Below are 24,143 nucleotides of genomic sequence, written 5' to 3'. Positions count from 1 at the left end.
ATAAACACTTAACTCTTCAACGATTGTCAAAATAAACAAAATGACTGACGTGGCACAATCAGATGCAAATACGTCAGATTATTTTTCTTTGTTTTTTTTGACAATCGAAAAAAGTTCATGTATTTTTTTGGATCACTAACAAAGTTCAGTGTTTTTTTTATAATCGGAGAAAAGTTCATGTATTTTTTGGATCACCTAAAAAGTTCAGTGTTTTTTTAGATTCTTTTAAAAAATTTAATATTTATTTGATAAAAAATAAAGTTGAGTGTTTTTTTTGTCAAAATTGAAAAGTCCAGTGTTTTTTTTGGGATTTTTTCTTTAAAAAATGAGTTTACTATATATTTATATATCTAAAAACTTTAACGCAACTAAGGAGAATTCAACGTCCGTTTGTTAAAAAAAAACATATACAGTAGAAATCATTTTCTACACCTTCGTAAAAACATTTTTGGCGAATTTGAAACTCGAGAGAATCGACTCTTCAAGATCTTCATCTTCATCCTCTGAAGTCTGTAACCCACTGGACTCCCTTCGAGATGTGCATGATTCTGCCGACAAGTTGCTTGCCCGAAAGGCCATCTTTGCAAGAGAGCATCACAAGAAAACTCGTAGATGAATTGCTCGAAGACTCCCTTAGGCTATCGGACTTGTGCTGTGTGGCTAAAGATGCCTTGACGCGGAACAAAGAATCTTGGGCTCGAGGAAAGCGGTCAACAACAGTTTCCAAATCTTGCAAAATGTTGAACCACAACTTCACAAGGATCAAGCTATGACAGACCAAGTTTCCAAAGAAGACCATGAAGATGCTCAAATGGTGTCTGTGATGCAAACAGACGTGTGTGAGAATCAATATGGTGTTGTTGATGAATGGCATAGTCCTTGGAGTGATCTTGGGGTGAAGATTGACTTATGACACTAAGGTTTCGGCATCTACACAGAGGAGATATTATGTTTTCCTTTTCTAATTATGTTCTGTTGCATGTTCCTTTTTCCAATTGATTCACTTTCCTTCTAAGCTTATTCACGCTATTTGTATAAGACTGCAGCAAGGGTTTGGATCTGAATAACACAAGATGGAGAAGTTTTCTCCAGCACTTTTTTTGATTTCTCTTGTCTGATACAAAGATTAAACATCAACCTATACTCTGATTCTAAAGTTTTTTCATGGTATCAGAGCTCTAGGGCATATTTTTTTTCTTTCTCCTACTGTTTATTCATCTTCTTCTTCTGGTTGATCTGCAGAACCATCCCACAATGGATAGTTCTCTTCCAAAAATCGTTCCAATCGTTTTCGATGGCAAAAACTACCTCATTTGGTCAAGAGCCGCACGGACAACTCTCATCGGCAGGGGTCTTTGGAGTCACGTCCTCAAGGATCAGGAACCAACGCAGACAAATATAGCTTCGGTACAAACTGGCGGTAACACATAAACTGCAGCACAGACAACACAGCCAACGCTTGTGACAGATCCGACCGAAACAAAATGGTATCAAGAAGACCAACAAGCCCTTGCAATTCTTCAAAGCTCCTTGGCTCCTCACATCATCAATAACTACATTTACTGTGAGACCACAAAGACGCTTTGGGATAAACTGAAGCTAGTGTATGGCAACCTCTCCAATATGAGTCGGATCTACGAAATCAAAAAGGCGTTGTCTGTTGTACACCAAGGAGGCAGATTGTTTGAAACCTGTCTCGGTGAGCTTAGCAGTTTGTGGGCGGAATATGAGCAACTCCGACCCGATACTACAGACCCAAAGATCATCCTCGAGCGTAAGGAGCAGGACACGGTATTTTCAATCCTCTCATGCTTGGATGGCACTTACAATGAATTAGTTTATCATGTGCTCAGACAAGATAAATTCCCCACCGTGGATGAAGTTTGCATGATTATTCAAAGGGAAGAGGGAACTAGAAACCTTTTCCATGGCACGTTGGATCTAGCACATGCCGCCACTCATTCTAAGTCTGCTCAGTCCATTATCGAAGAAGCACACATCGCTCGAAGGCCCTTGTTCGATCCATCCAACAGGGACAAAAAGACTCAGGTTTGTGAACATTGCAGAAAGGTGGGTCATGACAAAACCAGGTGTTGGTTTTTACATCCTCATCTGAAACCTCGAAACTTCAGAAACAAAGATACTCGAGGCAAAACTTCGGCAATGCTCACTCAAGACAATGTCGAAGCACTCATTCACGCCCTTCAATCAATGAACAACGATAACGGTAAACAGTTTTTAAACTCAATTATTATCGATTCCGGTGCAACTAATCATATGTTTTCTTCGAAACATTGGTTTACCAACATGCAGAAAATGTTCGGGTCGGTGTCTGTTGCTAACGGACATCGAATTCCCATTGTTGGCCGCAGATCTGTTTCTTTCTTTGATAAAACCATCACTGCGCTTTATGTTCCCAATCTTAAAACAAATTTAATCTATGTTCCTAAACTTACTACCGACTTGGATTGCAAGGTTATATTCGATGCTAACGAAGTTTGCTTTCAGGATACTAAGACCGGAAGGACATTTGGAAAGGGCTTACTCAAGAATAATCTCTACATGCTTGGTGTTTCTTCATTCTCGTCGGATTCAGCATTTAGCGTTCTTTGGCATGCTAGATTAGGTCATCCTCATTCTAGAGCATTAAAAAAACTGTTACCGAATGTTCTGTTTGATAATAAAGTTTGTGACGCTTGCATTTTTGGCAAGCATTGTCACTCGGTATTTTCCCATTCTAATACTACGTATCAACATTGTTTTGAACTTGTGCATTCCGATGTATGGACGGCTCCGTGTTTTTCTCGGGATAAACAAAAATATTTTATCTCCTTTATTGATGAGAAGTCTAAATATACTTGGATAACGTTACTTGGCTCCAAGCGTGACGTTTTCACGGCTTTCAAAAATTTTTATGCATATATTACTAACCACTATCAAAAGACAATTAAGTTTTTCCGTACAGATAATGGCGGGGAATACATGAATCGTGCTTTCGCTGAATTTCTTCGACAACACGGCATTGTTCATCAAACGTCTTGTGCATACACGCCGCAACAAAATGGTGTTGCCGAACGAAAGAATCTTCATCTTCTCGAAGTGGCTCGAACGCTCATGTTTCATCGAAATATTCCCGTCAAATTTTGGAGTGACGCGGTAACTACGGCGACATTCTTGATCAATCGCCTACCGACAAAAATTTTGAAAGATAAGACTCCGTTTGAGGTACTAAATAACAAACCCGCTTCCCTAGAGTACTTGCGTGTTTTTGGATGCATTTGTTTTGCTAAGGTACCGGATAACACTCGCCATAAGTTACAACCGAAGAGTACAAAATGCATCTTCCTCGGTTATTCGACGGAACAAAAAGGATACAAGTGCTACGATCCAATCCAAGAAAGAGTTCTCGTATCACGAGATGTCATTTTCCACGAGGACCGTAGTTACTTTGATCAGGAAAATGGCTCCAAACTCGACTCTATGCTCCCTGCACTAGATGGCTTAAATGCTACACTTTCCCGTCTCCTTCGCGTTGCTCAAGAGACAAACAGAAGCTTTGTCGACGATCGTTCTCTTCCGGTGTCCTCTATCCCCATTAACGGTATCTCTAATCCTCCACCTGTACCTAATATTTCTAACAGTATTCCAAGTTTGCAGGAGACAGATTCCATGCCTAGCGACGCACCACCATCTGTACCGTTGCCGATGGCATCTATTGAACATCCTCCAAATTCATCGAACTCACTTCCGATGCTACTAATAATACCCAACCGGTCTCCTCCAATAGCGCAGAAGTCAGGGGGAATATCCCTTTCCCGTCGTCGTCACCTATGCAAACCGAGGCTCCAAAGGGCAGTCTTCTCACCGCAGAAGGGATCCGGCGTAGTGCTCGTATTCGGGAAAAAGGGACAAAAAGCGATACTTTTGTCTTATATCCTATTGAAGATTATTGCACTTATTTAAGGTCTGATGAAATTTCCTTTCTTAGCCATTTAGAAAGGCACGCCGAGCCACGTTCCTATGGAAAAGCAAAAGACATCCAAATATGGAAGGATGCCATGCAAGACGAATTGGCGGCATTAGAGAAGAATCGAACATGGACGATTGTTGACAGACCATTGGACAAAAATATTATTGGAAGCAAGTGGATATACAAGATAAAATTTCGGAGCAACGGTGAAATTGAACGCCACAAAGCCCGCCTTGTTGCCCAAGGATACACTCAGACTTAAGGCGAAGATTACACGGAGACGTTTGCTCCGGTCGCCAAGTTACCCACGGTTCGTGTTATACTTTCGCTTGCCGCTAATCTTAATTGGGATCTCTGGCAGATGGACGTTAAAAACGTCTTCCTCCAAGGTGACTTGGATGACGAGATCTACATGGTTCCTCCACCTGGATATCGTGAACACCTTGGCCCGAACAAAGTCTGCAAGCTTCGTAAATCCCTCTATGGACTCAAACAATCACCTCGGGCGTGGTACTCTAAGCTCAACTCAGCGCTCATCAGTGCCTCCTTCATCCGTAGTAATTCAGACCATTCCTTGTTCATCAAGCAAACTTCATCGGGTACTATCGTTCTTCTCATTTATGTCGATGATATTATTATTACTGGAGACGATGTTCATGGGATTTCACGCACCAAAAGTTTCTTGCAGAACACGTTTGAGATCAAAGATTTAGGAGATCTTAAATATTTTCTTGGCATCGAAGTCCTTCGTAACTCACATGGCATTTTCCTTTCCCAAAGGAAATATATCTTAGATCTCCTTCATGATACCGGAAAACTCGGGGCGAAGCCGTCTAAGACACCACTAGAGGATAATTACAAAGAACAACGCGAGGGGGAATTACATACGGATGCGGAACAATATCGTCGCGTTGTCGGTAAGTTAATCTACCTTATTATAACCCGTCCTGATTTGTGTTTTGCTGTGAAACAGGTCAGCCAATGGATGCATACACCAACGGTTCATCATTGGCGAATGGTTGTAAGGATCTTGAAATATCTTAAAGGAATCCCGGAAAAAGGTATTTGGATGAACCGAAATAACCATGTCGAGATGGTAGCATATTGTGATGCAGATTGGGCCGGAGACAGGACGGATAGAAAATCGACAACCGGCTATTGTACGTTCGTGGGAGGCAATTTGGTGACTTGGAAAAGCAAGAAACAACAAGTCGTGGCGCGATCAAGTGCGGAAGCTGAATACCGAGCAATGGCGAACACAACATGCGAGATCATGTGGCTCAAGGGATTACTTCAAGAACTCGGCATTTCCGTCAGTCAACCGATTACTCTCCACTGTGACAGTCATGCCGCCATGCACATTGCTCAGAATCCCGTGTTTCACGAACGAACCAAGCACATTGAGGTAGATTGCCATTTCATTCGTGAAAAGATCGCACAAGGGATTATCATGACGTCTTACACGAAGAGCAATGACCAATTAGCCGATATCTTCACAAAGGCATCTAATGTCAAAGTGTTTATCAATTCTCTCTCCAAGATTGGTGTCGTCGATATTCCCGAACCAATCTTGAGGGGGAATGTTGAACCACAACTTCACAAGGATCAAGCTATGACAGACCAAGTTTCCAAAAGAAGACCATGAAGATGCTCAAATGGTGTCTGTGATGCAAACAGACGTGTGTGAGAATCAATATGGTGTTGTTGATGAATGGCATAGTCCTTGGAGTGATCTTGGGGTGAAGATTGACTTATGACACTAAGGTTTCGGCATCTACACAGAGGAGATATTATGTTTTCCTTTTCTAATTATGTTCTGTTGCATGTTCCCTTTTCCAATTGATTCACTTTCCTTCTAAGCTTATTCACGCTACTGCAGCAAGGGTTTGGATCTGAATAACACAAGATGGAGAAGTTTTCTCCAGCACTTTTTTTTATTTCTCTTGTCTGATACAAAGATTAAACATCAACCTATACTCTGATTCTAAAGTTCTTTCACAAAAGATGCAAACCGATAGATCTATCCCTCTTTCGGTGGAAGACGAAGAGGCATCGTCGATAGTTTCCGTGTTGAAGGATATCGGAGCAGCGACTCTCTTTTGTGTTCGAATCCTTGTTCTCACTCATCTCGGGATCGCAGTTGCAACCTCAGCCAAGCAGTTGGTCGATAGTTTCTAAATTCTTGAACAAGAAGAATGGAAACGGTGCCGAATCGAAGAACGAGTTCAAGAACGTAGATTCTGCGTTTTTTTATTTCTTTCGCAATTCGATGTAAGAAAGATACAAAAATATAAACCAATGTATTGTACTGATGTCCGAACCAGACATGTGCTGTCAGGATTCCAATCATTTGTTTAAGCAATAACCATTAAACGCACATGTTAGACATTAATAAAATTGTAAACAACGTTTCCGGCATTCAATACATCGAATTGAAATGTTAGAGAACAGAAATGAAAGACACTCCCCAAACAATAAATGATGCGAGAGTTAAAAAGACCTTAAAGGATCATTAATACATGTCACTAACCCTTTATAATTGATTATATATAAATACCACTCCTTCAATTCCCATATCAAGAAAAACAAAAGCATAGCATATTAGAAAACTAATCAAATCCAAACACATTCGGAAAAGATGACAAAACTCAACATCAAGATCGTTGTCGCCTTAGCCGTTGTAGCTGTGGTATATGCATCTTCTATACCCGTATTTGCTATTGAAGAAGGAGAGCCGAAACAGCTATGGGACGAATGTCTTACCAAAATGTCTCCAAAGTGTACGTTGGATATAGTCGAAGAGATTTTCTGGAACGGGACCGTCTCCGATGCTTGTTGCCGCGAACTTGTCCTAGAGGGGAAGATCTGTCATGATACTCTTATCAAATACATGGCAGACAGACCAAGTTTCATCGCCCGTGAACCCGAGTATTTGGCAAAGAAAGATGCTCTATGGGCTCGTTGTGTGTCGGTCAAAACAACCGTTTGATAGAAATCTATTTCGAAAATAAAAATGTGACTTCGACTGAACAAATTGTGATTTTTTTCTTCAAGTTTCACAACATATCTTACACTATAATCCTCTACTTATTGTTTTATAATATGAACACATGGTTTACTTATTGACACACACACACAAATATATATATATAATGAGTTGCCATTATCATCTGATATGAGATAATTTGAGTTTTGTTTCGGTACTAATCGGGTGTGGTTCGGTATTTATCGAATCCAGTTCGGGAAAGGTTTATTCAATTGTACAAAAATTATACCTGATTCCCGAGCCAACAAACCTCAATCAGTTTCAATGCGGACTAGTTCAAAACTAAATTCTCGAACTGAGACGTCTACCCCTAAATTTGAATATGAACTGTTCGGATTCTAAGATTAGAAATTTGATCTCGAATATGTAGGTATCTACGAAATCCCAATTGTTTGGATATCCGTAGAATACCCGCAAATCTCAATCAGCTTCTCTTTCTCTTCCATCGTCGTCCAGATTGAGAAAACATATGCAGAGATGTCTAGATTGAGATCATACTGAACTCACCAAGACGATGAGGACGAGAAGCCGCAAGCGAGTGCGGAACCGCAGGTTAAAATTACAGAGGATTCGGGCATCCACGGATATCCGAACAGTAAAATTCCTAAACCCGAACTCGATATACGCTCTTATATACATACATGTCAATATCTATCTTCTTCTTCTTCTTTTGCTAGAAAGATATCACACATAACACATATACTCCAACATTAAAGAGTTGATATCGTTCCATTTAAAAAAGAGAGTTTCAGAGATTTACAAGGTTCGTCTTCATAGAGAAAAGTACCTATGTTTCATAGAGTGCATATATATATATATATAGAATTCATGAAACCAGCCCATGGGAAATCGAAGTATTATGAACATACAAAATGTAAATAGGGTGATTTATTACTTACACCAGAAAACAAACTGCGTCGATCTGAGAAACTCATCGGATAGCTCCCGTCAAATTCGCCCCGCCGAGGTTAGCCCCTTGCAGTTGCTGATGCATAAACATACGAGAAGATTATCGAGTCATTTAAGCTGATAACGATAAACTAAACCGGGAATTAGAACGAGTGAAGAATGACTTAGAGGGGGGAATCGAAAGATTTTCATTTCAATGCAAAAACTTATCTGATAATGTCGAGATCTTACAGTGTCTCGCAGGTTCACATGTCGCAGGTAAGCCCGTTGAAGGTTTGCGCCTTTCAGATTGGCATTACTCAACTTTGCACCCTAAAGCATAAAAAAAAACGAATGAAAAAACCCGTTTAAACAAAAAAAAAAGGAGAAAAAACATATGCACAATCATTCAGATTATATATAGCTCCTCACTCAACTTTCTCGCGGAAACTTCTCCGAAAACCGTTTTGTTTTTGTTTCGCTCAGCCATTACCAATGTCACATTTACGGCATTTTTGTCTGAATGTCAAAAGGCTTACCTTCAGATTGGCACCTTCCAGATTTGCTCCCTCCAAGTTGGCATTTGTGAGGTCTGCGCTCTGGAGGGTAAATAAAATTATCAAACACTATTACTGATCACATCTCACAACTTAACTTATGAATTATACTACAAGGAAAATATTATTTTACATTAGGCAAATTAAACCACATTTAAAGTAGAACACATGTTACTCACCTGTAAGTGTGCACTTCGGAGATCCGCACCACAGAAGCTACAATCTACTAAGCAGGCATCTGCAGCACAAAGATTCGATTTCATCGGTCAAATTAATATTCGGCTAAATGAAATTTTTCTCCGAGCATTGATTGATTTATGAGGCAGATTATCCATATGGGGCACCTTGTAAATTTGCACTCTGGAGATTGGCACCAGCCAGCAAGGCTCCTCTAAGATTTGCTCCAGTAAATTCACACCTTTTCTAGGAAGGGTAAAAATTGTTATAGGCAATGTTGAAAGGGGTAAATGTTGGATCGTTAATATGGTAGGGTGTGTTGAGTTTCTTACTCTCGTAAAACTGCATTGTGGAAGATGGTGCCCTCGGCGTCAGCGTCCTGTTCGAAGCAATTAATCACCCGGTATGATTTGAAGTGTCTCCCCAAAGGAACTAGAATTACCCGATGGAATGGAGTTTCTTCACGACAAAGAGGGAAATGAGTAAGAAGAGATAGTTACCCGGAATTTGGCACACTGAAGATTTGCACGAGAGAAAAACACATTCTTGAGACGGGCATAGCTGAAGTCCACAAAGGAGAGATCCTGCATTATAGAAACACAAAATCACTTGGACGGTAATGTGAAACAACGTTTCTGCAAATTCTAAACAATGCTGCTATGGATGAAGAACCCAAGAGTATCGGTAAAAGGCTAAAAGCAAATCAACATGTGCTCAGAAGAATAACCACAATTTGTCTTCAGTAATCCAATTAAAATCCAACAATAAAAGTTAGTGGTACATTATAGATCATAAAATAAGAAGAGAACAACCAGAAATGAATTCTGAGAGAAGTGCTTGGTTGTCAGAACAATTACAGTTATTTCAACATCAGCTAATGGTGTCGGTTCTTTCTTCACAGCAACCACGACCAAGAAATCTTACCAGCTTAGAAAGGTCAATGCCAGAAAGATTAACTCCTCTGAATCTGACTTTCTCGGATTGTATACATTTAATGATATCTGTACGAGCTAGTTCGGCTTCAAATTCATCAGTTTCCTTTCTTGAACTTACAACGTTGTTTATCCCATCTATCAGCCCCTGAAATATGAAGAGACAGCCCCATATTATGCAAAAAAGAAAAATCTCAAATAAGAAGGAAATTGGGCGAAAAGAAAGTGAGAAGATGCATGGGTGAAGAAGGAATGTATAACTTACTAGCAGCTGATAATATTCTGCTTCCCGCAAAAGTTCATGGTACTCAGGCTCTGGTAAAGCGGGAACAATACCATCTCGTAACCAATTTAAAATATGGCGGAAATGCTTACCATCCCTGTCTATGAAAATATACCCCTGAGAAAATAGGAGTTAAGGATTTTATATATGTACATTCATTAATGGAATTACATATGGGCAAACCCGTATCTGTCTACGTACACATATTGTATGTGTATGTACATGAATCTGTGCAGATGCTGCCAAATCACTTAAGCAAGAAAATAAGTCGTAACAACCATTAGAATCACCTTAAGCACTTAAACTTCTGTTAATTACACATTGTGACACTGATCCAAAAGTTAAGTGACTGAGATCTCCGTATATACCAGATCCAAATCTTAGTTCCTTTAAACTGAAGACCATTGTTCAACCACACAAGTTTGATTCTTGTTAGAGATGATGATATTGCCATTGCCATAGCAATAGGTTAAAAAAAATTGAAGCTTTTTAATATGCAGGCTCTAAACAACATCATCGAGGAAAAATGAAAAAAGGAAATAGAGTTGCGACACAAACGAGAGAGACGACAGTGTTACCTTTTCCGATTCCTGGCAGACTGTATGCCGACCACTGAACATGGCAGCAAGCATTGAATCCGGATCACGGTTAGTCAATGTATCGACTGTAGTACAAAATTTCTTCCCGCCTGCGCAAACAGATGCATTTCACAAGCATACTTTAGTTTTTCATATCGAGTTTGCAGACTCAAATATGAGTCATGACCCAAGAAGAAGACAACCACACCATACAAGAACCCAGCTCTGATCACAGTTAATCGGACAAAACGGAGATCATATGTAAAATAATTCGAGTTATTCACAGTTTAGTAACATCAGAAGGAACAGAAAACTAAAAGCAACACACAATGTGTTCGTTAATCAAACACAGAATCACAAAATTCCAAGATTTTTCTGACTTCAACCAAAAAGCTGCAAAATGTATTGTTCTAATGCACCATTCGGATGAAATGAAACAGAAACAAACAATCAAAAATCGACTGAGAGTGAGAAGTCCCAATTCAAAGATTTTTCCTCCGATTCTTACACTTCGCACATAGCGACAACACTGCAGCTCTTCTTCCCGATAAAAACCCATCAATCATCCGAGAATCTAACTGCATTTATCGACCAACATCACAAAACCCTTCTTCAAGACAAACAATCATCCGCCATACAAGAATCTCCACACACAGTTATCTCCTAAAAAGCTTACAAATCACAAGCTCTCAGGAATCAGACACCGAAAAAATCGTCTAAAGAACTGAATAATCAATATTTCCGAGAAAAAAAAATACATCAACCCAATCATCACTCGAAACAACACGAACATGTATTTTCCGCTATGTCGAGGGCCCAAACCAAATCGAAGATTTAACCAAAAAAAGTCAAATTTGATGGTAAATAAGTGATCATGGAGAAAATTGCGCGTGAATCGGACTTACCAATGTTGAGGCGAACCATGGAAGGCATGTCCGAGTGCTTCGCCATGGCTGATTCGAGAAAGAGAGAGAGAGAGAGAGAGAGGAACCCAGCAGGAAAGTCTCAAGCTTTTAGCAGATTTCTGGAACAAATCCTTGACTAGGAGGAAATCGGGGTTCTTGGGGCATAATTATTTTTGCAGGGGTTTAAAGAGAGAACATTCAGAAGATGAGGTACTGTAATTGAAATTAAAAAACTAAAGAAAATGTCCAAGAGCTACCGTTATAGTAATTTTACCAAATTCACATATTAATACACGACTGTATAAGAAAAATTCAGAAAAAATATATGAATTCTTCTCCACTTGAGCTGTGGAATATATATTATCATGCGATTTTCCCCAATATTTTATTATTATCAAAACTTATTAGATACAAATATTTGTCATACTTGGTAGGGTTAGACAAACGGTTGGTTATGGGTTAATCGGTTACGGTTATTTCAGATTCGGTTATTTTGGATTATTAAAACTCATAACCAAACGGTTAATTAATTTTATTCGGTTCGGTTCGGTTTCGGTTCGGTTCGGTTCGGTTTTGTCTATTTAAAACTATAACCAAACTATAACCAAATAAAGATTCGGTTCGGTTCGGTTTCGATTCGGTTATAATATTTAAAAAATCAATTCATTTATAATTAAAAATATTCATATAAAATATAATATAAAATATTATCATAATTATTTTAACATATAAAATAATAATATCTAAATTTATATTTTGATATAAAACTATTAAATAAATAAATATCGTTATATTTAAAATATAATAAAACAATGATTAAATCAAGAATATAAATATTTATATATGTATATAAATATATATAAATGAAGATACATAAACATTTCGGTTCAGTTCGGTTCGGGTTCGGTTAATTCGATTTATAAAAATTTATAACCAAAAGGTTAATAATTTTTATTCGGTTCGGTTCGGTTTGGTTTCAGTTATTTGGGTTTTAAAAAATCATAACCAAATGGTTATTTAATTTTATTCGGTTCAGTTCGGTTCGGATATTTATCGATCGGTTTATTTTGTCTAGTCCTAATACTTGGTGTAAAAACGAATATTTGAAACCCATCAGAAGGATAACTATATTTAAGATTGTGTGAGAATTAGGGGTGGGCACGGGTCGGGTACCTGGGATTTTTAGGGTACTCGAACCCGAATCCGAACCCAAAAAATAATACATTTTGAAACCTGAACTCGAACCCAAGTTTTCGAATACTCGAAATGTATTACTCGCTAGATAATTTTCGGGTACCCGCGAATATCCGAACCCAAAAATTTTTAATTTTTTTTTTTAAAATTATAAATTTATAAATTTTATACAAATAATTCATAAAATTAATGAAAAGAATTTCAAATATTTATATTTAAAATAATTAGATAATAAAATAATAGTTTATATATATATAAAAATATAAAAAATCAAGATAATTCATAAATATTTTTATTAATATTAAAATTTTAAAATAAATAATATTTATTTTTTATTACTCGGGTACCCGCGGATAATTACCCGACCCGAAAGTGTAAACCCGAATCCGAACCTGAATTTCGGGTTTTACATATTTTAAAATCCGATCTCTATCTCGTAATATAACGGGTATCCGATTTTCGAGTATCCGACCCTCGAATCGGAACGGGTACCCGATTTTCGGGTAATTTTGCCCACCCCTAGTGGTGAGAACTATAATTGAACATGACATCTTTTCAAAAATAAATTTGTTTCATATAATATAAATTGCTACGAAAATCCGAACTCCTCTCCAAATGGCGTCTTCCTAAAACCCTAAGCCAAGCCAAAGCCGGAGATTTCTGAAAATCCCATCATTCCATCTGATTCTTCCCCCTTCTGGATCGTAATATGGTCGATGACCAAATTGAGCTCGAACAATCGCCGGTTTCTCGGAAGGCGAAGTCCCTGGAGACCTTGATCGGCGGTTCTTTTCCGGCCTCTCTGTCAAAGCTCTCGTCGTCTTCTTGTGCGATTCCGGCTAACAAGGACTTCCATTTTTTCTACAACTTCGACGAGTTCAAGCGTCCGACCGATGGCATTGCCGGGAACTCGCAGTCCGTTCTCGAAACGATCGGTGACTCGCCGCAGGTCTGGGGGAAACCGATGTTATTGAGCGGCGATATCGACGGAGACGATGCATACGACTGGCTTGTGAATGTTACCGATGCTATTTATGAGAGGTTTGATGATTCGATGGATGAGTTCGACAGGATTCGGAAGAAAGAGGAGGAAATTGGTCGGGCATTGGGTCCCGTGACTGATGAGAATGGGTTTCAGATGGTCTATGGGAGGAAGCAGAAGGCGGTAGGTAGCGACGGTGCTGTGTCGGCGAGGGGGGGCGGCGGCGGTCGCGGCGGAGTTATTGATGTGAAGGTGGCCGAGAGGGATAAGAAGGTGTCGGTTTCGGGTAAGGCAAAGGTTCCGTTCCATATGCCGACGATAAAGAAGCCTCAGGAGGAGTATAACATATGTGTGAACAACGCAAACCATCCCTTTGAGCATGTCTGGTTGGAGAAGCATGAGGACGGTCAGCGGTTTATTCATCCCCTGGTCAGTCTGCTGCATTTGCCTGTTGATCTTTATGTGTTTCACAAGAACTGTTTGCTCAGAATCAGATGCTGTCGATAGGGTTGGTTATGGAGGATAAGCTAAGATACGGAATTGGGTTTTTTTTTTAAATTGTATGGTTACTCTTTTCAACATGATTGAGAAGTAGAAATATCCTGCCTTTTTGTGACAACTGGAGAAAGGTTTCTTTTTGTTTCTTGATTGCTTCAGGAGACAGCAATTTTGGTAAAGATGGCACTGTTATAGAATGAGAGGAGTTCTCTCTAAACATCATAAGGGTCAACTATTTTATCCCCCTCTGGCCGAAGCTAACTTGCATTGCAGTAATGGAGCTTGAAGGCTTATTTACTTTGCTTTACCAGTCAATGACTCCGTTTATATGAAGATGAGGAAATAGCTATATGTTTTAGCATTATCTGTAATCTTGATTACCCGTCGTTGACTCTTTGTATTGGTATTGTGTTGATGAAAGCAGAGGTTAATATGCTAATGCCATTATTTTCTGGTTTTCTGAGTGTGTTTTATTTGCTTTTTCTACTGTTGTTCATTACAGAAAGTCTTTTTTTTTTTGCACTATGCAGGAGAACCATTCAGTAATGGATTTCGTGGACACAAACATAGGAGAGACAGAACCTGTTAAGTCCCTCCCAATGAAAGAGACTCCATTCAAGTTTGTTCAAGAGGTCAAAGATCTGAAGGATTTAGCTGACAAATTGTGCGGTGTTGAGGAGTTTGCGGTAATAATTTTTTTATTCAGCTATTATTTTATCAGTCCAATGTGCAGTGTGTAATTGGAGCATGCTGAATTTTTAAGAATTATGGTATGAATAGCATTGTCTATGGTAAGACTAGTCGCATTCAATTCATTCTACAGAATCTCTTGAAAACAACTGGATGTAGAGTGAAGCTTCAGACTTTCAAAGATGTGTCAGTTATCTAGAAATTAACTTTTCTTTTTTTAGCATTTAGTTAGCAAAACTCTGAATTTTCTGGTTATTGGGTTGTCTGCAATTCTTCGATCCACCTTTTATTGGAAGACACAAAACAATTATGGTGATCTTACTCCGACTTCTTGTTGAATCGGCCGTATTTATAATCTCTATTGTATGTTTGAGGTTGATCTGGAGCATAATCAGTACCGATCTTTTCAAGGCTTGACATGCTTGATGCAAATTTCTACCCGGACCGAGGATTATATTGTTGATACGTTCAAGCTTCGGGTTCACATAGGTTCTTACCTTAGGGAAATATTCAAAGATCCTAAAAAGAAAAAGGTTTCCTCCTGAACAGTGAACACTTATGTTCTTCCTTTAAAGTTCTATATCTATTTCAGTATGAAGACATTTAATATTTATTTAGGTAATGCATGGAGCAGATCGAGATGTTATTTGGCTTCAACGGGATTTCGGCATATATATCTGCAATCTCTTTGACACAGGACAGGTATGATTTCTGGAAATTGTCTCATACTATTATTCTATGTTGAAACATGGCTAGTATCATCTTTTCTTTCTTTCTTTTTGTTACCTCCATTGTTTATTTGTCTTTTGAAATTAGAGATAAAAAAAGACATTGAACTTAAGTTGTTTTCACAATGTTTATTTGGCCAATTATCACCATACAAAAGAAGAATCACATTGAGCAATATGCATTCAAAAGATTCTGTGTGCTGATGTCTCTTGAATTCTTTTGCTGGTTCTTTTAGCGGGTACTTTTAGCATCCTTGTAACTGGTAGGATAATAACATAAAACATGAGTGAATATATTTATCTGGAAGGTTGTGTTTCATATTGCGATGAGTAAGAAGCAAAAATATTTCGTATTATGACTTTGTGATTTTCATTCTCTATATTTTTAATCTACCTTTTGGTCTAAGGGAATTTTGATTCTCTCTTTTATTCATACAGGCTTCAAGGGTTTTGAAGTTGGAAAGAAATAGTCTTCAATTTCTTCTGCAACATTTTTGTGGAGTTACTGCGAATAAAGAGTGTGAAATTATTCAATCTGGTCATTTAATCCTTCTTGTTCTTTCTGGCTATCTTCTTCGCACTGTTATTTCAACTTTTGTTTTGTTCACTGGCTGCAGGTACCAAAATGCTGACTGGAGAATACGACCACTTCCAGATGAAATGATCAGGTTACATCCATTATCTCTCATGTCTCCTTTCATTTTTGTTGTGTTGGATCTCATATTTTGGATTCTGTGGCAGATATGCAAGAGAAGATACACACTATCTTTTGTATATTTACGATTTGATGAGACTTCAATTACAAACAGTACCCAAGAAAGATGAGCAATCTGACTCTCCTCTGATTGAGGTAATTGTGAAATTATGTTAGGAGTGTTTTTCCCTATTGATATGTTTGTTCCGCATATGGTATTTACATATGGAATGGAGAATATGCTTTTCTTTAATTGTTTTCCTCTTATTGTGTTGGTTAATTATTCTCTTCTTCTTTAGAATTCCCATAGATCAGTCGATGAGTTCCATTCTAGTACATTTTGTCTTTTAGGGTTGCGTTTGGCCCATGGTTTGGCAAATGATTTTGACCTAGTTTCGGTTAATCTTTCATCAAATTATGTCAGAGGCTCAGAGCCATGGAACACAGTTATATTGGCTTTCCATCATTTTTCTGATGGCCTTAGTTGTCATTTCCATCTGTTGTTTTTCTGCTGCTCAAGGTATCTCTTGAAGTTGTTTTGGTCATCGTTGTGGTCTTTGATATCCATCGTGTGGGAGGGACGTGTTTTCATTACGAGTCTCCTTGATGCATTTCACATGCATATCGTAGTTATCAGTCTTCTTGGCACAATAACATCTCTTGTTTTTCTACATTTTTTTTTTTTTGCATTATGTGCATGGTTATTGTTCAGGAAGATTATGCTTTTCCTTTATCTTTGTTTTGAATTATTCAATTTCGACTAACTTTATCATTGGTGACAGGTCTACAAGCGTAGCTATGATGTGTGCATGCAATTATATGAGAAAGAGCTTTTGACCGAGAATTCATACCTTCACATATATGGGTTTGTTGTATACCATGTGCTTAATTTTTTGTTTCTGTAGCCACTGCACTTGCGTTCATTGAATTAACCTCTGCTATTCATTCTTAATGCAAAAGTTATTTGTGGGCTCTTTCTCCCAAATCTCAAACCATTGTAACTGAAACTAATTTGCTGCCTTGTTTTTTTTACCATGCTGTCAATATGTTAGGCTTCAAGGAGCTGGCTTTAATGCAGTTCAACTTGCCATTGTTTCGGTATTTTCTTATCTACAACTATCAATCATTCATCTAGATTTTCATATATCGTGACGCACTTAAATAATATTAACCACCTTTTAGGGACTCTGCCAATGGCGTGATGCCATTGCACGTGCGGAGGATGAGAGCACTGGTTATGTGTTGCCAAATAAAACTCTGCTTGACATAGGTTAAACACTTGTTTTAAAACTCTGGCCCTGAATTTTGCTTTTTCGATATCGCAGAGTTTCTCACTTGTTTTTGTCATAATAGCCAAGGAGATGCCTGTTACTACTAGCAAACTTCGTCGATTGTTGAAGTCAAGACACCTTTATATCGAACGGAATATTGACTCAGTGATCAGTGTCATCAGGCAATCAATGCAAAACGCTTCAGCATTCGAGGCTACTGTTCAATCTTTGAAAGAAGGGCGGCTTGAAACTGTGAGATTTCTCCCTTGTTTTGGTTTTTTATATTAATTTTGAATTTGAAACGCATGTACTTACATATTCCTTTTCTTTATCTTAGGTCTCGTATAAGAATAGCAAGCCTACCCCCAAAGGAATAGACGAGTCTTCTCGGGCAGGAGATGCAGTCTCTCCAAAATCGAAGGAGAGGTCCTTGCAGGGCGTAAGTAATAACAACAGCTTCAGCACGGTATCGGTAAATACTGATGAAGGGAGAGGTCTAGCTGCAGGCTTGTTTAGTTCGGAAAAGGTGATTTTCTTCATTGTTATTGTTTAGTAAAACTTTGGTCGGAACCTCATTTCCGTCTAGCCCTGGACTCGGACATTGGTCTTGTTTTTGTCAGGTTTCTGCAGCTGTTCAGATCTCGAAGACACCAAGCAGTGGTTTCGGGGCATTGTTGGGAAATGCAGCTTCGAAGAGGAAGTTCGGAACTGACAACAAGGTGAGTTAGATGTAGATGAGTACAGTTGCAGAGTTTCTTTTAAGGCAATGTTTGGCGAAAGCCCGTATGCAATTATAACCATTTTTGAAAAGGAAAATCAAGAAACCCGTTTGTGCGATCTAGATCGAGATTTTGTAGGAACTCTCGGTTGCTAATCTTTGATAACCCAACTTGCAGCCAAAGGAAAAGATCAAACTCGAACAGATAAGATCTTCGGTGAGCCTACCGTTCCATTCTTTTATGGATAAAAGTCTGGACCAAACATCTCAGATGGTCTCCAGAAAACCCGAAGGGGGTCCCACCAAACCAGTCTTTGTGTACAAGCCAGACAATGTAATAGTTCTGGTAGACGACTCAGACGAAGAGCCCTTGGGACCCCCAGTAGCACCATCTTCAGCATCAGTGACTCTAAAGTCCGAAATCTCTGGTTCCAAGTCCGAGGATGTTATACTTCTGGATGATAACTCTGACGAGGAACCTGAAACCGATGGCGAATCACGGACCTGTGATGCAGCAAAGGAAAAAGAATCTGCCCAGAAAGTGGATGGGGAAGATGGACCAATGTCGCTCTCCGAGGTCTCCTCAAAATTTCCGAAGTGCTTCAAGCAGAAGGAGAAGCCTTCGGCATTCATGAGTCTGAAACCCGGGTTTCTAAACTTAAAGCCGTACGATTATGAAGCAGCTGCAAGGAAGGAGATCAGATTCAGGGAACCCGAGAAAGGAGAAGGAGAAGGAAAAGGAAAAGCGAAAAGAAAGAGAGTTGGTGATTCGGAGGGTAAGAAAAAGGGCTTGGAAACGGTGAAGGTCGATGAGGCGACGGAGTTTGGGCAGGGAAAACGGCGTCAGGCATTTCCGGCGTCGGGAAACCGGAGTAAAACGTTCTTGAGTTAGAAAATGGTGGTGGTGAGAAGCTTGTTTCATAAACTCTTGAATCCGGTGAAAACAAACATTCCGATGATATTCAGAATTAGCGGGGTTAGTGTTTAGTGTTTCAGCTGTTTTGTTCTATTAGTATATGATCTTAGGAGCACAAATTATCACATGGTAAAATTTATTTTAATCATTTGTAGAAATAATTATAGGTAAGGCACCAAGATTTACAAAATGAAAGGCCAAAGTCAAAACTTCTCTCTCTCTCGTTCCATGAAATATTCCTCTACTTGATTAGATCTGCCCACACGACGACCCTGTATTGTATCTGCCCGTAATTTTTCCAAATATATCCGGGAATTCTGTTTTCATTGATATAAAAAAAAGGCTAATCGTCAAAAAAATCCTTTATTTTTTTAGATCAACGAAAAAAACCCTATACTTTTTTATTACCAATTAAACCCTACACTTGATATGATTAATTCATAGAACCCGTATTTTTTAAAAATTCACCGAAAATTTCCGTGAATGCCAACTCAAGCAAAAATGATGATGTGGCAATGACATGACATGAACACATCATCATAATTATACCATATCATCATTTTAAACAAAATTTAAATTAAATTAATATATAATATATATATTATAAATTATATTATAAATAATATATATATGTGTATTATTTTTTTAATATATATTGTGTGTATATATATTAGTTGTAATTATTTTTATTTTAATATACATATTAGTTGTATATATATGTTGCATGTATAACTAATATATATACATATACATATTATTTTTAATAGATATTATATATATGTTAATTATAATTACTTTTATTTTAATATATATACATTAATTATAATATATATTTATATTGTAGTGATGTGTATATATGTTTTATTAATTACAAATAATTTTATTTTAAATATATATGTATGTATGTGTGAATTTGTATGTATATATATTAATTTAATTTAAATTTTGTTTGAAATGATGATGTGGCATAATTATGATGATGTGTTCATGTCATGTCATTGTCACATCATCATTTTTGTTTGAGTTAGCATTTGCGGAGGATTTTCGATGAATTTTTAAAAAGTACAAGGTTTTATAAATTAATCACACCAAGTAAAAGGTTTAATTGGTAATAAAAAAGGTACCGGATTTTTTCGTTGACCTAGAAAAAGTACATGGTTTTTTTGGCGATTATCCCTAAAAAAATACTTATTTTTCAAATAAAATTTCAATTTTTTTGTTATATTTATATCCGATTCAGGTTCAGTTTGAACTTTTCGACGACGTCAAAACTGTGTAATTTGCCTTCATTGTGAAAGACAATCTCTTGGTCCAAAATCTGTTTCGGCTTCCATGTTCACAACCTATGATGATGTAAGGAGACGGAGACTTGGAACCCATCGTCGCTGTGTAATTTGCCTTCGTTGGTTTTGAAACTCGTCGATTTTAATGCGGATACGACTTTAGAGAGTATAATTAAATTCCTAAAAACTTTATTTTATCCTTTGCCGAATAAAAGAAATTATCAAAAATATATTTTTAAGACATAGAGATACTGATTTCGGTTTGCAATAATTATCACAGAAAAACTCGATGTTAGGTCAAAATGAAAGGAACAAACTCAGTTAACAAAAAAAAAAAAGGAACACACACACAATAATTTTTTATAGAAAATTATTCTAGCCAGATATCACTTCGAATCTCTCAAGAATTAAGTATATTTTCCTATCATTTTTTTTATGCCTATAATACATTCTCTTTATTGAAGATAAGAAAGAATATATTTCTCTTAAAGATAATTTTTCATAAAAAGAATCGTTTGTTTTCAATATATCACATACTTTTTTATTTGAATTAAACACAATTAATTAGATATCCATAACCACTATACTAAGAAACAAAACATGACAAATTTTGTTATAGTTTTCCAGCTATTTTAAAAAAAATGTTAATATTGTGTTAGTACTAAAATATGCAATGTGAAGGTCTAATAATAGCGAGTTACGTTGAGTCATTGTTTCACCCTTGACATTTTACATGGACATCAAAGTAACAAACAGTTCTTTTAATCACCTAATTTTAAAGTCCAATTGAGCGATTAATGCTTTCCGATGCAATTAATTGTTTTCAGTGTAGGGTTCGACTGGTTGTAACGCAGCGGTTGCGGTTGCGGGTGGCAGCGTTTTCAAAACGTTTGATAGCGATTATAAATGATTAGTACTGATTGGTTGAAAAGTTGCTGTTGGTAGCGATTGCGGGTGGGTGCAGTTAGAAGTGAATGGTTCATTACGATTGCGGTTGCGTTTTGATATAAATTGTCAAAAAAAAATATTATTTAAAAATATTTTTTTATAATAGTTTTAATTAAATTTTTCGTATCATTTGATAAAAATTATTTACTAAATTTATAATAATTAAATAATAAATTTAAAATATAAATATTATAAATTTAATTTATTTTCAAGTAAAAAAAATAATTTTATTATAAAATTATTAAAAATAATCATTATTAAATCTAAAAATTATACAATTGTATTTTTTATTAAAATATAATACTAAAAAATAATATCAAATCATAACATTAAACAAAATCATCACCAATATATATATTAATATTTTATATAATTTCTAATAAAAATATTTTAGTTTTTTTGTCAAAACGCCGGAAACCGCTACCAAAACGTAAGTTGGAAGCTGCGATTAGAAAACACAAGTTTGGTTGCGGTTGCGGTTGGTTGCGGTTCAACCATTCAGTTTTTCAATCGTCTGCAACCGCCGAAAATCGCAACCGCTCCGTTTGCGGGTGGCGGCGGTGCAACCAGTCGGCCCTGTAATCTCTATAACACGTGCCATTTCAGATCCCGATAAGAGATTTCCTCGTCATACTTTTCACATGTCCACACAAATGTTTCATATTTTTTTATTATAAAAAAATTCTATACTTATACTTATTCATCAGAATATACATATATTTTATAAAATCTAACAAAACGAACCGAACCCGATCGATATATATCTTAACTAAGTCGAACCGATTAAAATAATACACCACATTAGATATGAATATTTCAAATTCGAAATAAACAAACCCAAAATAACTGAACTGAACCCGAGCGATATGTATCCGAACCGAAATAAACCGATTAAAATAATATATCAGATTGGATTTGAATATTTCAAATCTGAAATAACCGAACCCAAATCGAATCCGACCGACATATACGTGAACCGAATCGAATCGATTAAAATAATATACCAGATTGAATATAAATATTTTAAATCCAAAATAACCGAACTCGAAATAACCATAAACCGAATAAACCGAACCTGAATTAACCGGATTCAGATATATTTTTTAAATATCCACTATATGTTTTTTGATATAATTGGATTCGGTTATTTCGGATTTGAAATATTCATATCCAATATGATATATTATTTTAATCGGTTCGGATATATATCGGTCGAATTCGATTCGATTATTCCGGGTTCAGTTATTTCGGATTTGAAATATTCATATCTAATTTGATATATTATTTTAATTAGTTCGATTTGCTTCAGGTATATATGAGTCAATTTCGGTTTGGTTATTTTGGGTTTAGTTATTTCGAATTTGAAATATTCATATCCAATGTGGTATATTATTTTAGTCGTTCGATTTGGTTTGGGTATATATCGATCGAGTTCAGTTTGATTATTTAGGGTTCGGTTATTTCAGATTTGAAATATTCATATCTAATCTGGTATATGATTTTAATCGATTCGATTCGGTCGGTCGGGTTCGGTTCGATTATTTATTTATTAAAATAATACCACATCAGATTTTTTACTGCATTTTTTTTGTATTTGTGTTTAGGAGTTTATTCGCTAAATTTTATAAAATATATGTATATTTCGGGAAATAAATACATGTATAGCGTTTTTTTATCGATAAGAAAAATAAAGACTTTTTTTTGCGATTTTACCTATTTTTATTTTTGGATGTATTTTAGGACATTAAATGAATTATGTGACCTTAGTGGAACAGTTCAAGTTCGAAGTTGTTGGGAGATGGGGAAGCGATTCCATTGGTTTTGCTGTCATTAGTATTAGTAGTTGCATTTTAAAACGTTTTAAAAATTAGTTTTTTATTATTATAATTCATATATAGTTATAAGTCCATTTTAATTCACCTTTTGGTCTGTGTGATATACGTCTACTAATTTGTGTTTTCAAAATTCTATAAAATAAATTTCAATGGTAGTTTTTTTTCTATCCAAAAATAAATTATATGACGAAAGAAAAACAAAATCCTAACTATTTTACTCGTCAAACTATTTCATTGTACAATACAATATGGAACTAAAAAAAGGTTCTAATATATATGTAATTAAGATTCAGGTTTTACAATGAAATATTTTTTGAAGAATAAAACAGTTAATATTCTAATATTTATTATATGTTACACAAAGGCAGGAAATATTATAATAATTTTGTATATATATGTATATATGAATAAGCATGCAATCCATGCTAAATTTTTATGTTTTAATGAATTTTAATTGGGACACTATTGGAAGAGTTGAATCTATTAGGAGTTGGGGAAACGATGCGATTGGTTTTGTTATTACTCGTTTCTAACCCTTTTTCACAACTCTTTATTTTTACACTTCATATTATGTTAAACTTGAATTTAAAAGTTTTTTAGTTTATTAAAAACATCTATATTGATTTATTTTTGAATTTATAATATATACATATATATATATATATAAACTAATTATGTTATTGTTCATATGTAATTTTGTGCCTAATATAACTTCACCTTTTGGGTTTTGGCATTCAATCAAATACATCTATCACTAATTAATATTTATTAAGTCTCCTATTTCCCCCAATCTAATAGAGTTAGTACTTTCAATATTTTATAAAATAAAATTTTAATAATTTTTTCTTTTTTTTAACCGTAAAACAAATTATAGAAAGAGAAAGGAAATCCTAACTGTTTTATTAATCAAAATTATATAATGTGTAATATTAGAACTAAATAAACATTATGATACATATTATAATAGTAGCTTGTATATTATGCTACATTCTGTTTGAATTTAGGTTTTTATAAACCAAATACTAAAAAATTAATTTATCTGACTATTGG

At 36.2% G+C, this 24,143-nt stretch overlaps 3 protein-coding genes across 5 annotated transcripts; 2 read left to right on the top strand and 1 right to left on the bottom strand.

Annotated features, from left to right (window-relative positions):
* Nucleotides 1-6,424: 6,424 nt before the first annotated feature.
* Nucleotides 6,425-11,451, bottom strand: LOC104821454 (FH protein interacting protein FIP2). 2 transcript variants are annotated; one of them, XM_010552352.1, is made up of 12 exons: nucleotides 11,337-11,451; nucleotides 10,432-10,541; nucleotides 9,836-9,970; nucleotides 9,563-9,718; nucleotides 9,139-9,222; nucleotides 8,971-9,017; nucleotides 8,806-8,879; nucleotides 8,641-8,699; nucleotides 8,444-8,503; nucleotides 8,157-8,237; nucleotides 7,916-8,001; nucleotides 6,425-6,835 (listed from the first exon to the last, which is right to left on the bottom strand). In XM_010552352.1, exons 1-11 carry the CDS (start codon nucleotides 11,380-11,382, stop codon nucleotides 7,948-7,950), a joined length of 906 nt encoding a protein of 301 aa, XP_010550654.1. In that variant the 5' UTR covers nucleotides 11,383-11,451; the 3' UTR covers nucleotides 6,425-6,835; nucleotides 7,916-7,947. The 2 variants fall into 2 exon arrangements, with proteins under 2 accessions (XP_010550654.1, XP_010550663.1); XM_010552361.1 differs by having other exon boundaries at nucleotides 6,425-6,821.
* On the top strand, nucleotides 6,609-6,959 carry LOC104825415. The gene has a single exon (XM_010557737.1). It carries the CDS (start codon nucleotides 6,609-6,611, stop codon nucleotides 6,957-6,959), a length of 351 nt encoding a protein of 116 aa, XP_010556039.1.
* Nucleotides 11,452-13,121: 1,670 nt separating the features above from the next.
* Nucleotides 13,122-19,175, top strand: LOC104821442 (protein RRP6-like 2). 2 transcript variants are annotated; one of them, XM_010552333.1, is made up of 14 exons: nucleotides 13,122-13,941; nucleotides 14,541-14,696; nucleotides 15,075-15,233; nucleotides 15,319-15,402; nucleotides 15,867-15,946; nucleotides 16,046-16,096; nucleotides 16,170-16,278; nucleotides 16,905-16,987; nucleotides 17,175-17,220; nucleotides 17,305-17,392; nucleotides 17,476-17,645; nucleotides 17,731-17,919; nucleotides 18,014-18,112; nucleotides 18,290-19,175. In XM_010552333.1, the coding sequence occupies exons 1-14, from the start codon at nucleotides 13,240-13,242 to the stop codon at nucleotides 19,001-19,003; spliced, it is 2,730 nt and encodes a 909-aa protein (XP_010550635.1). In that variant the 5' UTR covers nucleotides 13,122-13,239; the 3' UTR covers nucleotides 19,004-19,175. The 2 variants fall into 2 exon arrangements, with proteins under 2 accessions (XP_010550635.1, XP_010550642.1); XM_010552340.1 differs by lacking the exon at nucleotides 17,305-17,392 and having other exon boundaries at nucleotides 17,448-17,645.
* The last annotated feature ends 4,968 nt before the right edge of the window (nucleotides 19,176-24,143 follow it).

This window comes from Tarenaya hassleriana, unplaced genomic scaffold (genome assembly GCF_000463585.1).
Source record: "Tarenaya hassleriana unplaced genomic scaffold, ASM46358v1 Cleome1, whole genome shotgun sequence".
NCBI classification, from domain to species: Eukaryota; Viridiplantae; Streptophyta; class Magnoliopsida; order Brassicales; family Cleomaceae; genus Tarenaya; species Tarenaya hassleriana.
This window is presented reverse-complemented; position numbering and strand designations above follow the sequence as displayed.

Coding starts and splice junctions, on each gene's coding strand:
- LOC104825415 (XM_010557737.1), top strand. CDS start 6,609: ATGACAAAACTCAACATCAAGATCGTTGTCGCCTTAGCCGTTGTAGCT.
- LOC104821442 (XM_010552333.1), top strand. CDS start 13,240: ATGGTCGATGACCAAATTGAGCTCGAACAATCGCCGGTTTCTCGGAAG. Junction 15,403..15,866: donor ATCTCTTTGACACAGGACAG/GTATGATTTCTG, acceptor TTATTCATACAG/GCTTCAAGGGTTTTGAAGTT. Junction 16,097..16,169: donor CTTCCAGATGAAATGATCAG/GTTACATCCATT, acceptor ATTCTGTGGCAG/ATATGCAAGAGAAGATACAC.
- LOC104821454 (XM_010552352.1), bottom strand. CDS start 11,382: ATGGCGAAGCACTCGGACATGCCTTCCATGGTTCGCCTCAACATTG. Junction 9,018..9,138: donor TTCAGTGTGCCAAATTCCGG/GTAACTATCTCT, acceptor TGCTTCGAACAG/GACGCTGACGCCGAGGGCAC. Junction 8,504..8,640: donor TCCGAAGTGCACACTTACAG/GTGAGTAACATG, acceptor TTTACCCTCCAG/AGCGCAGACCTCACAAATGC.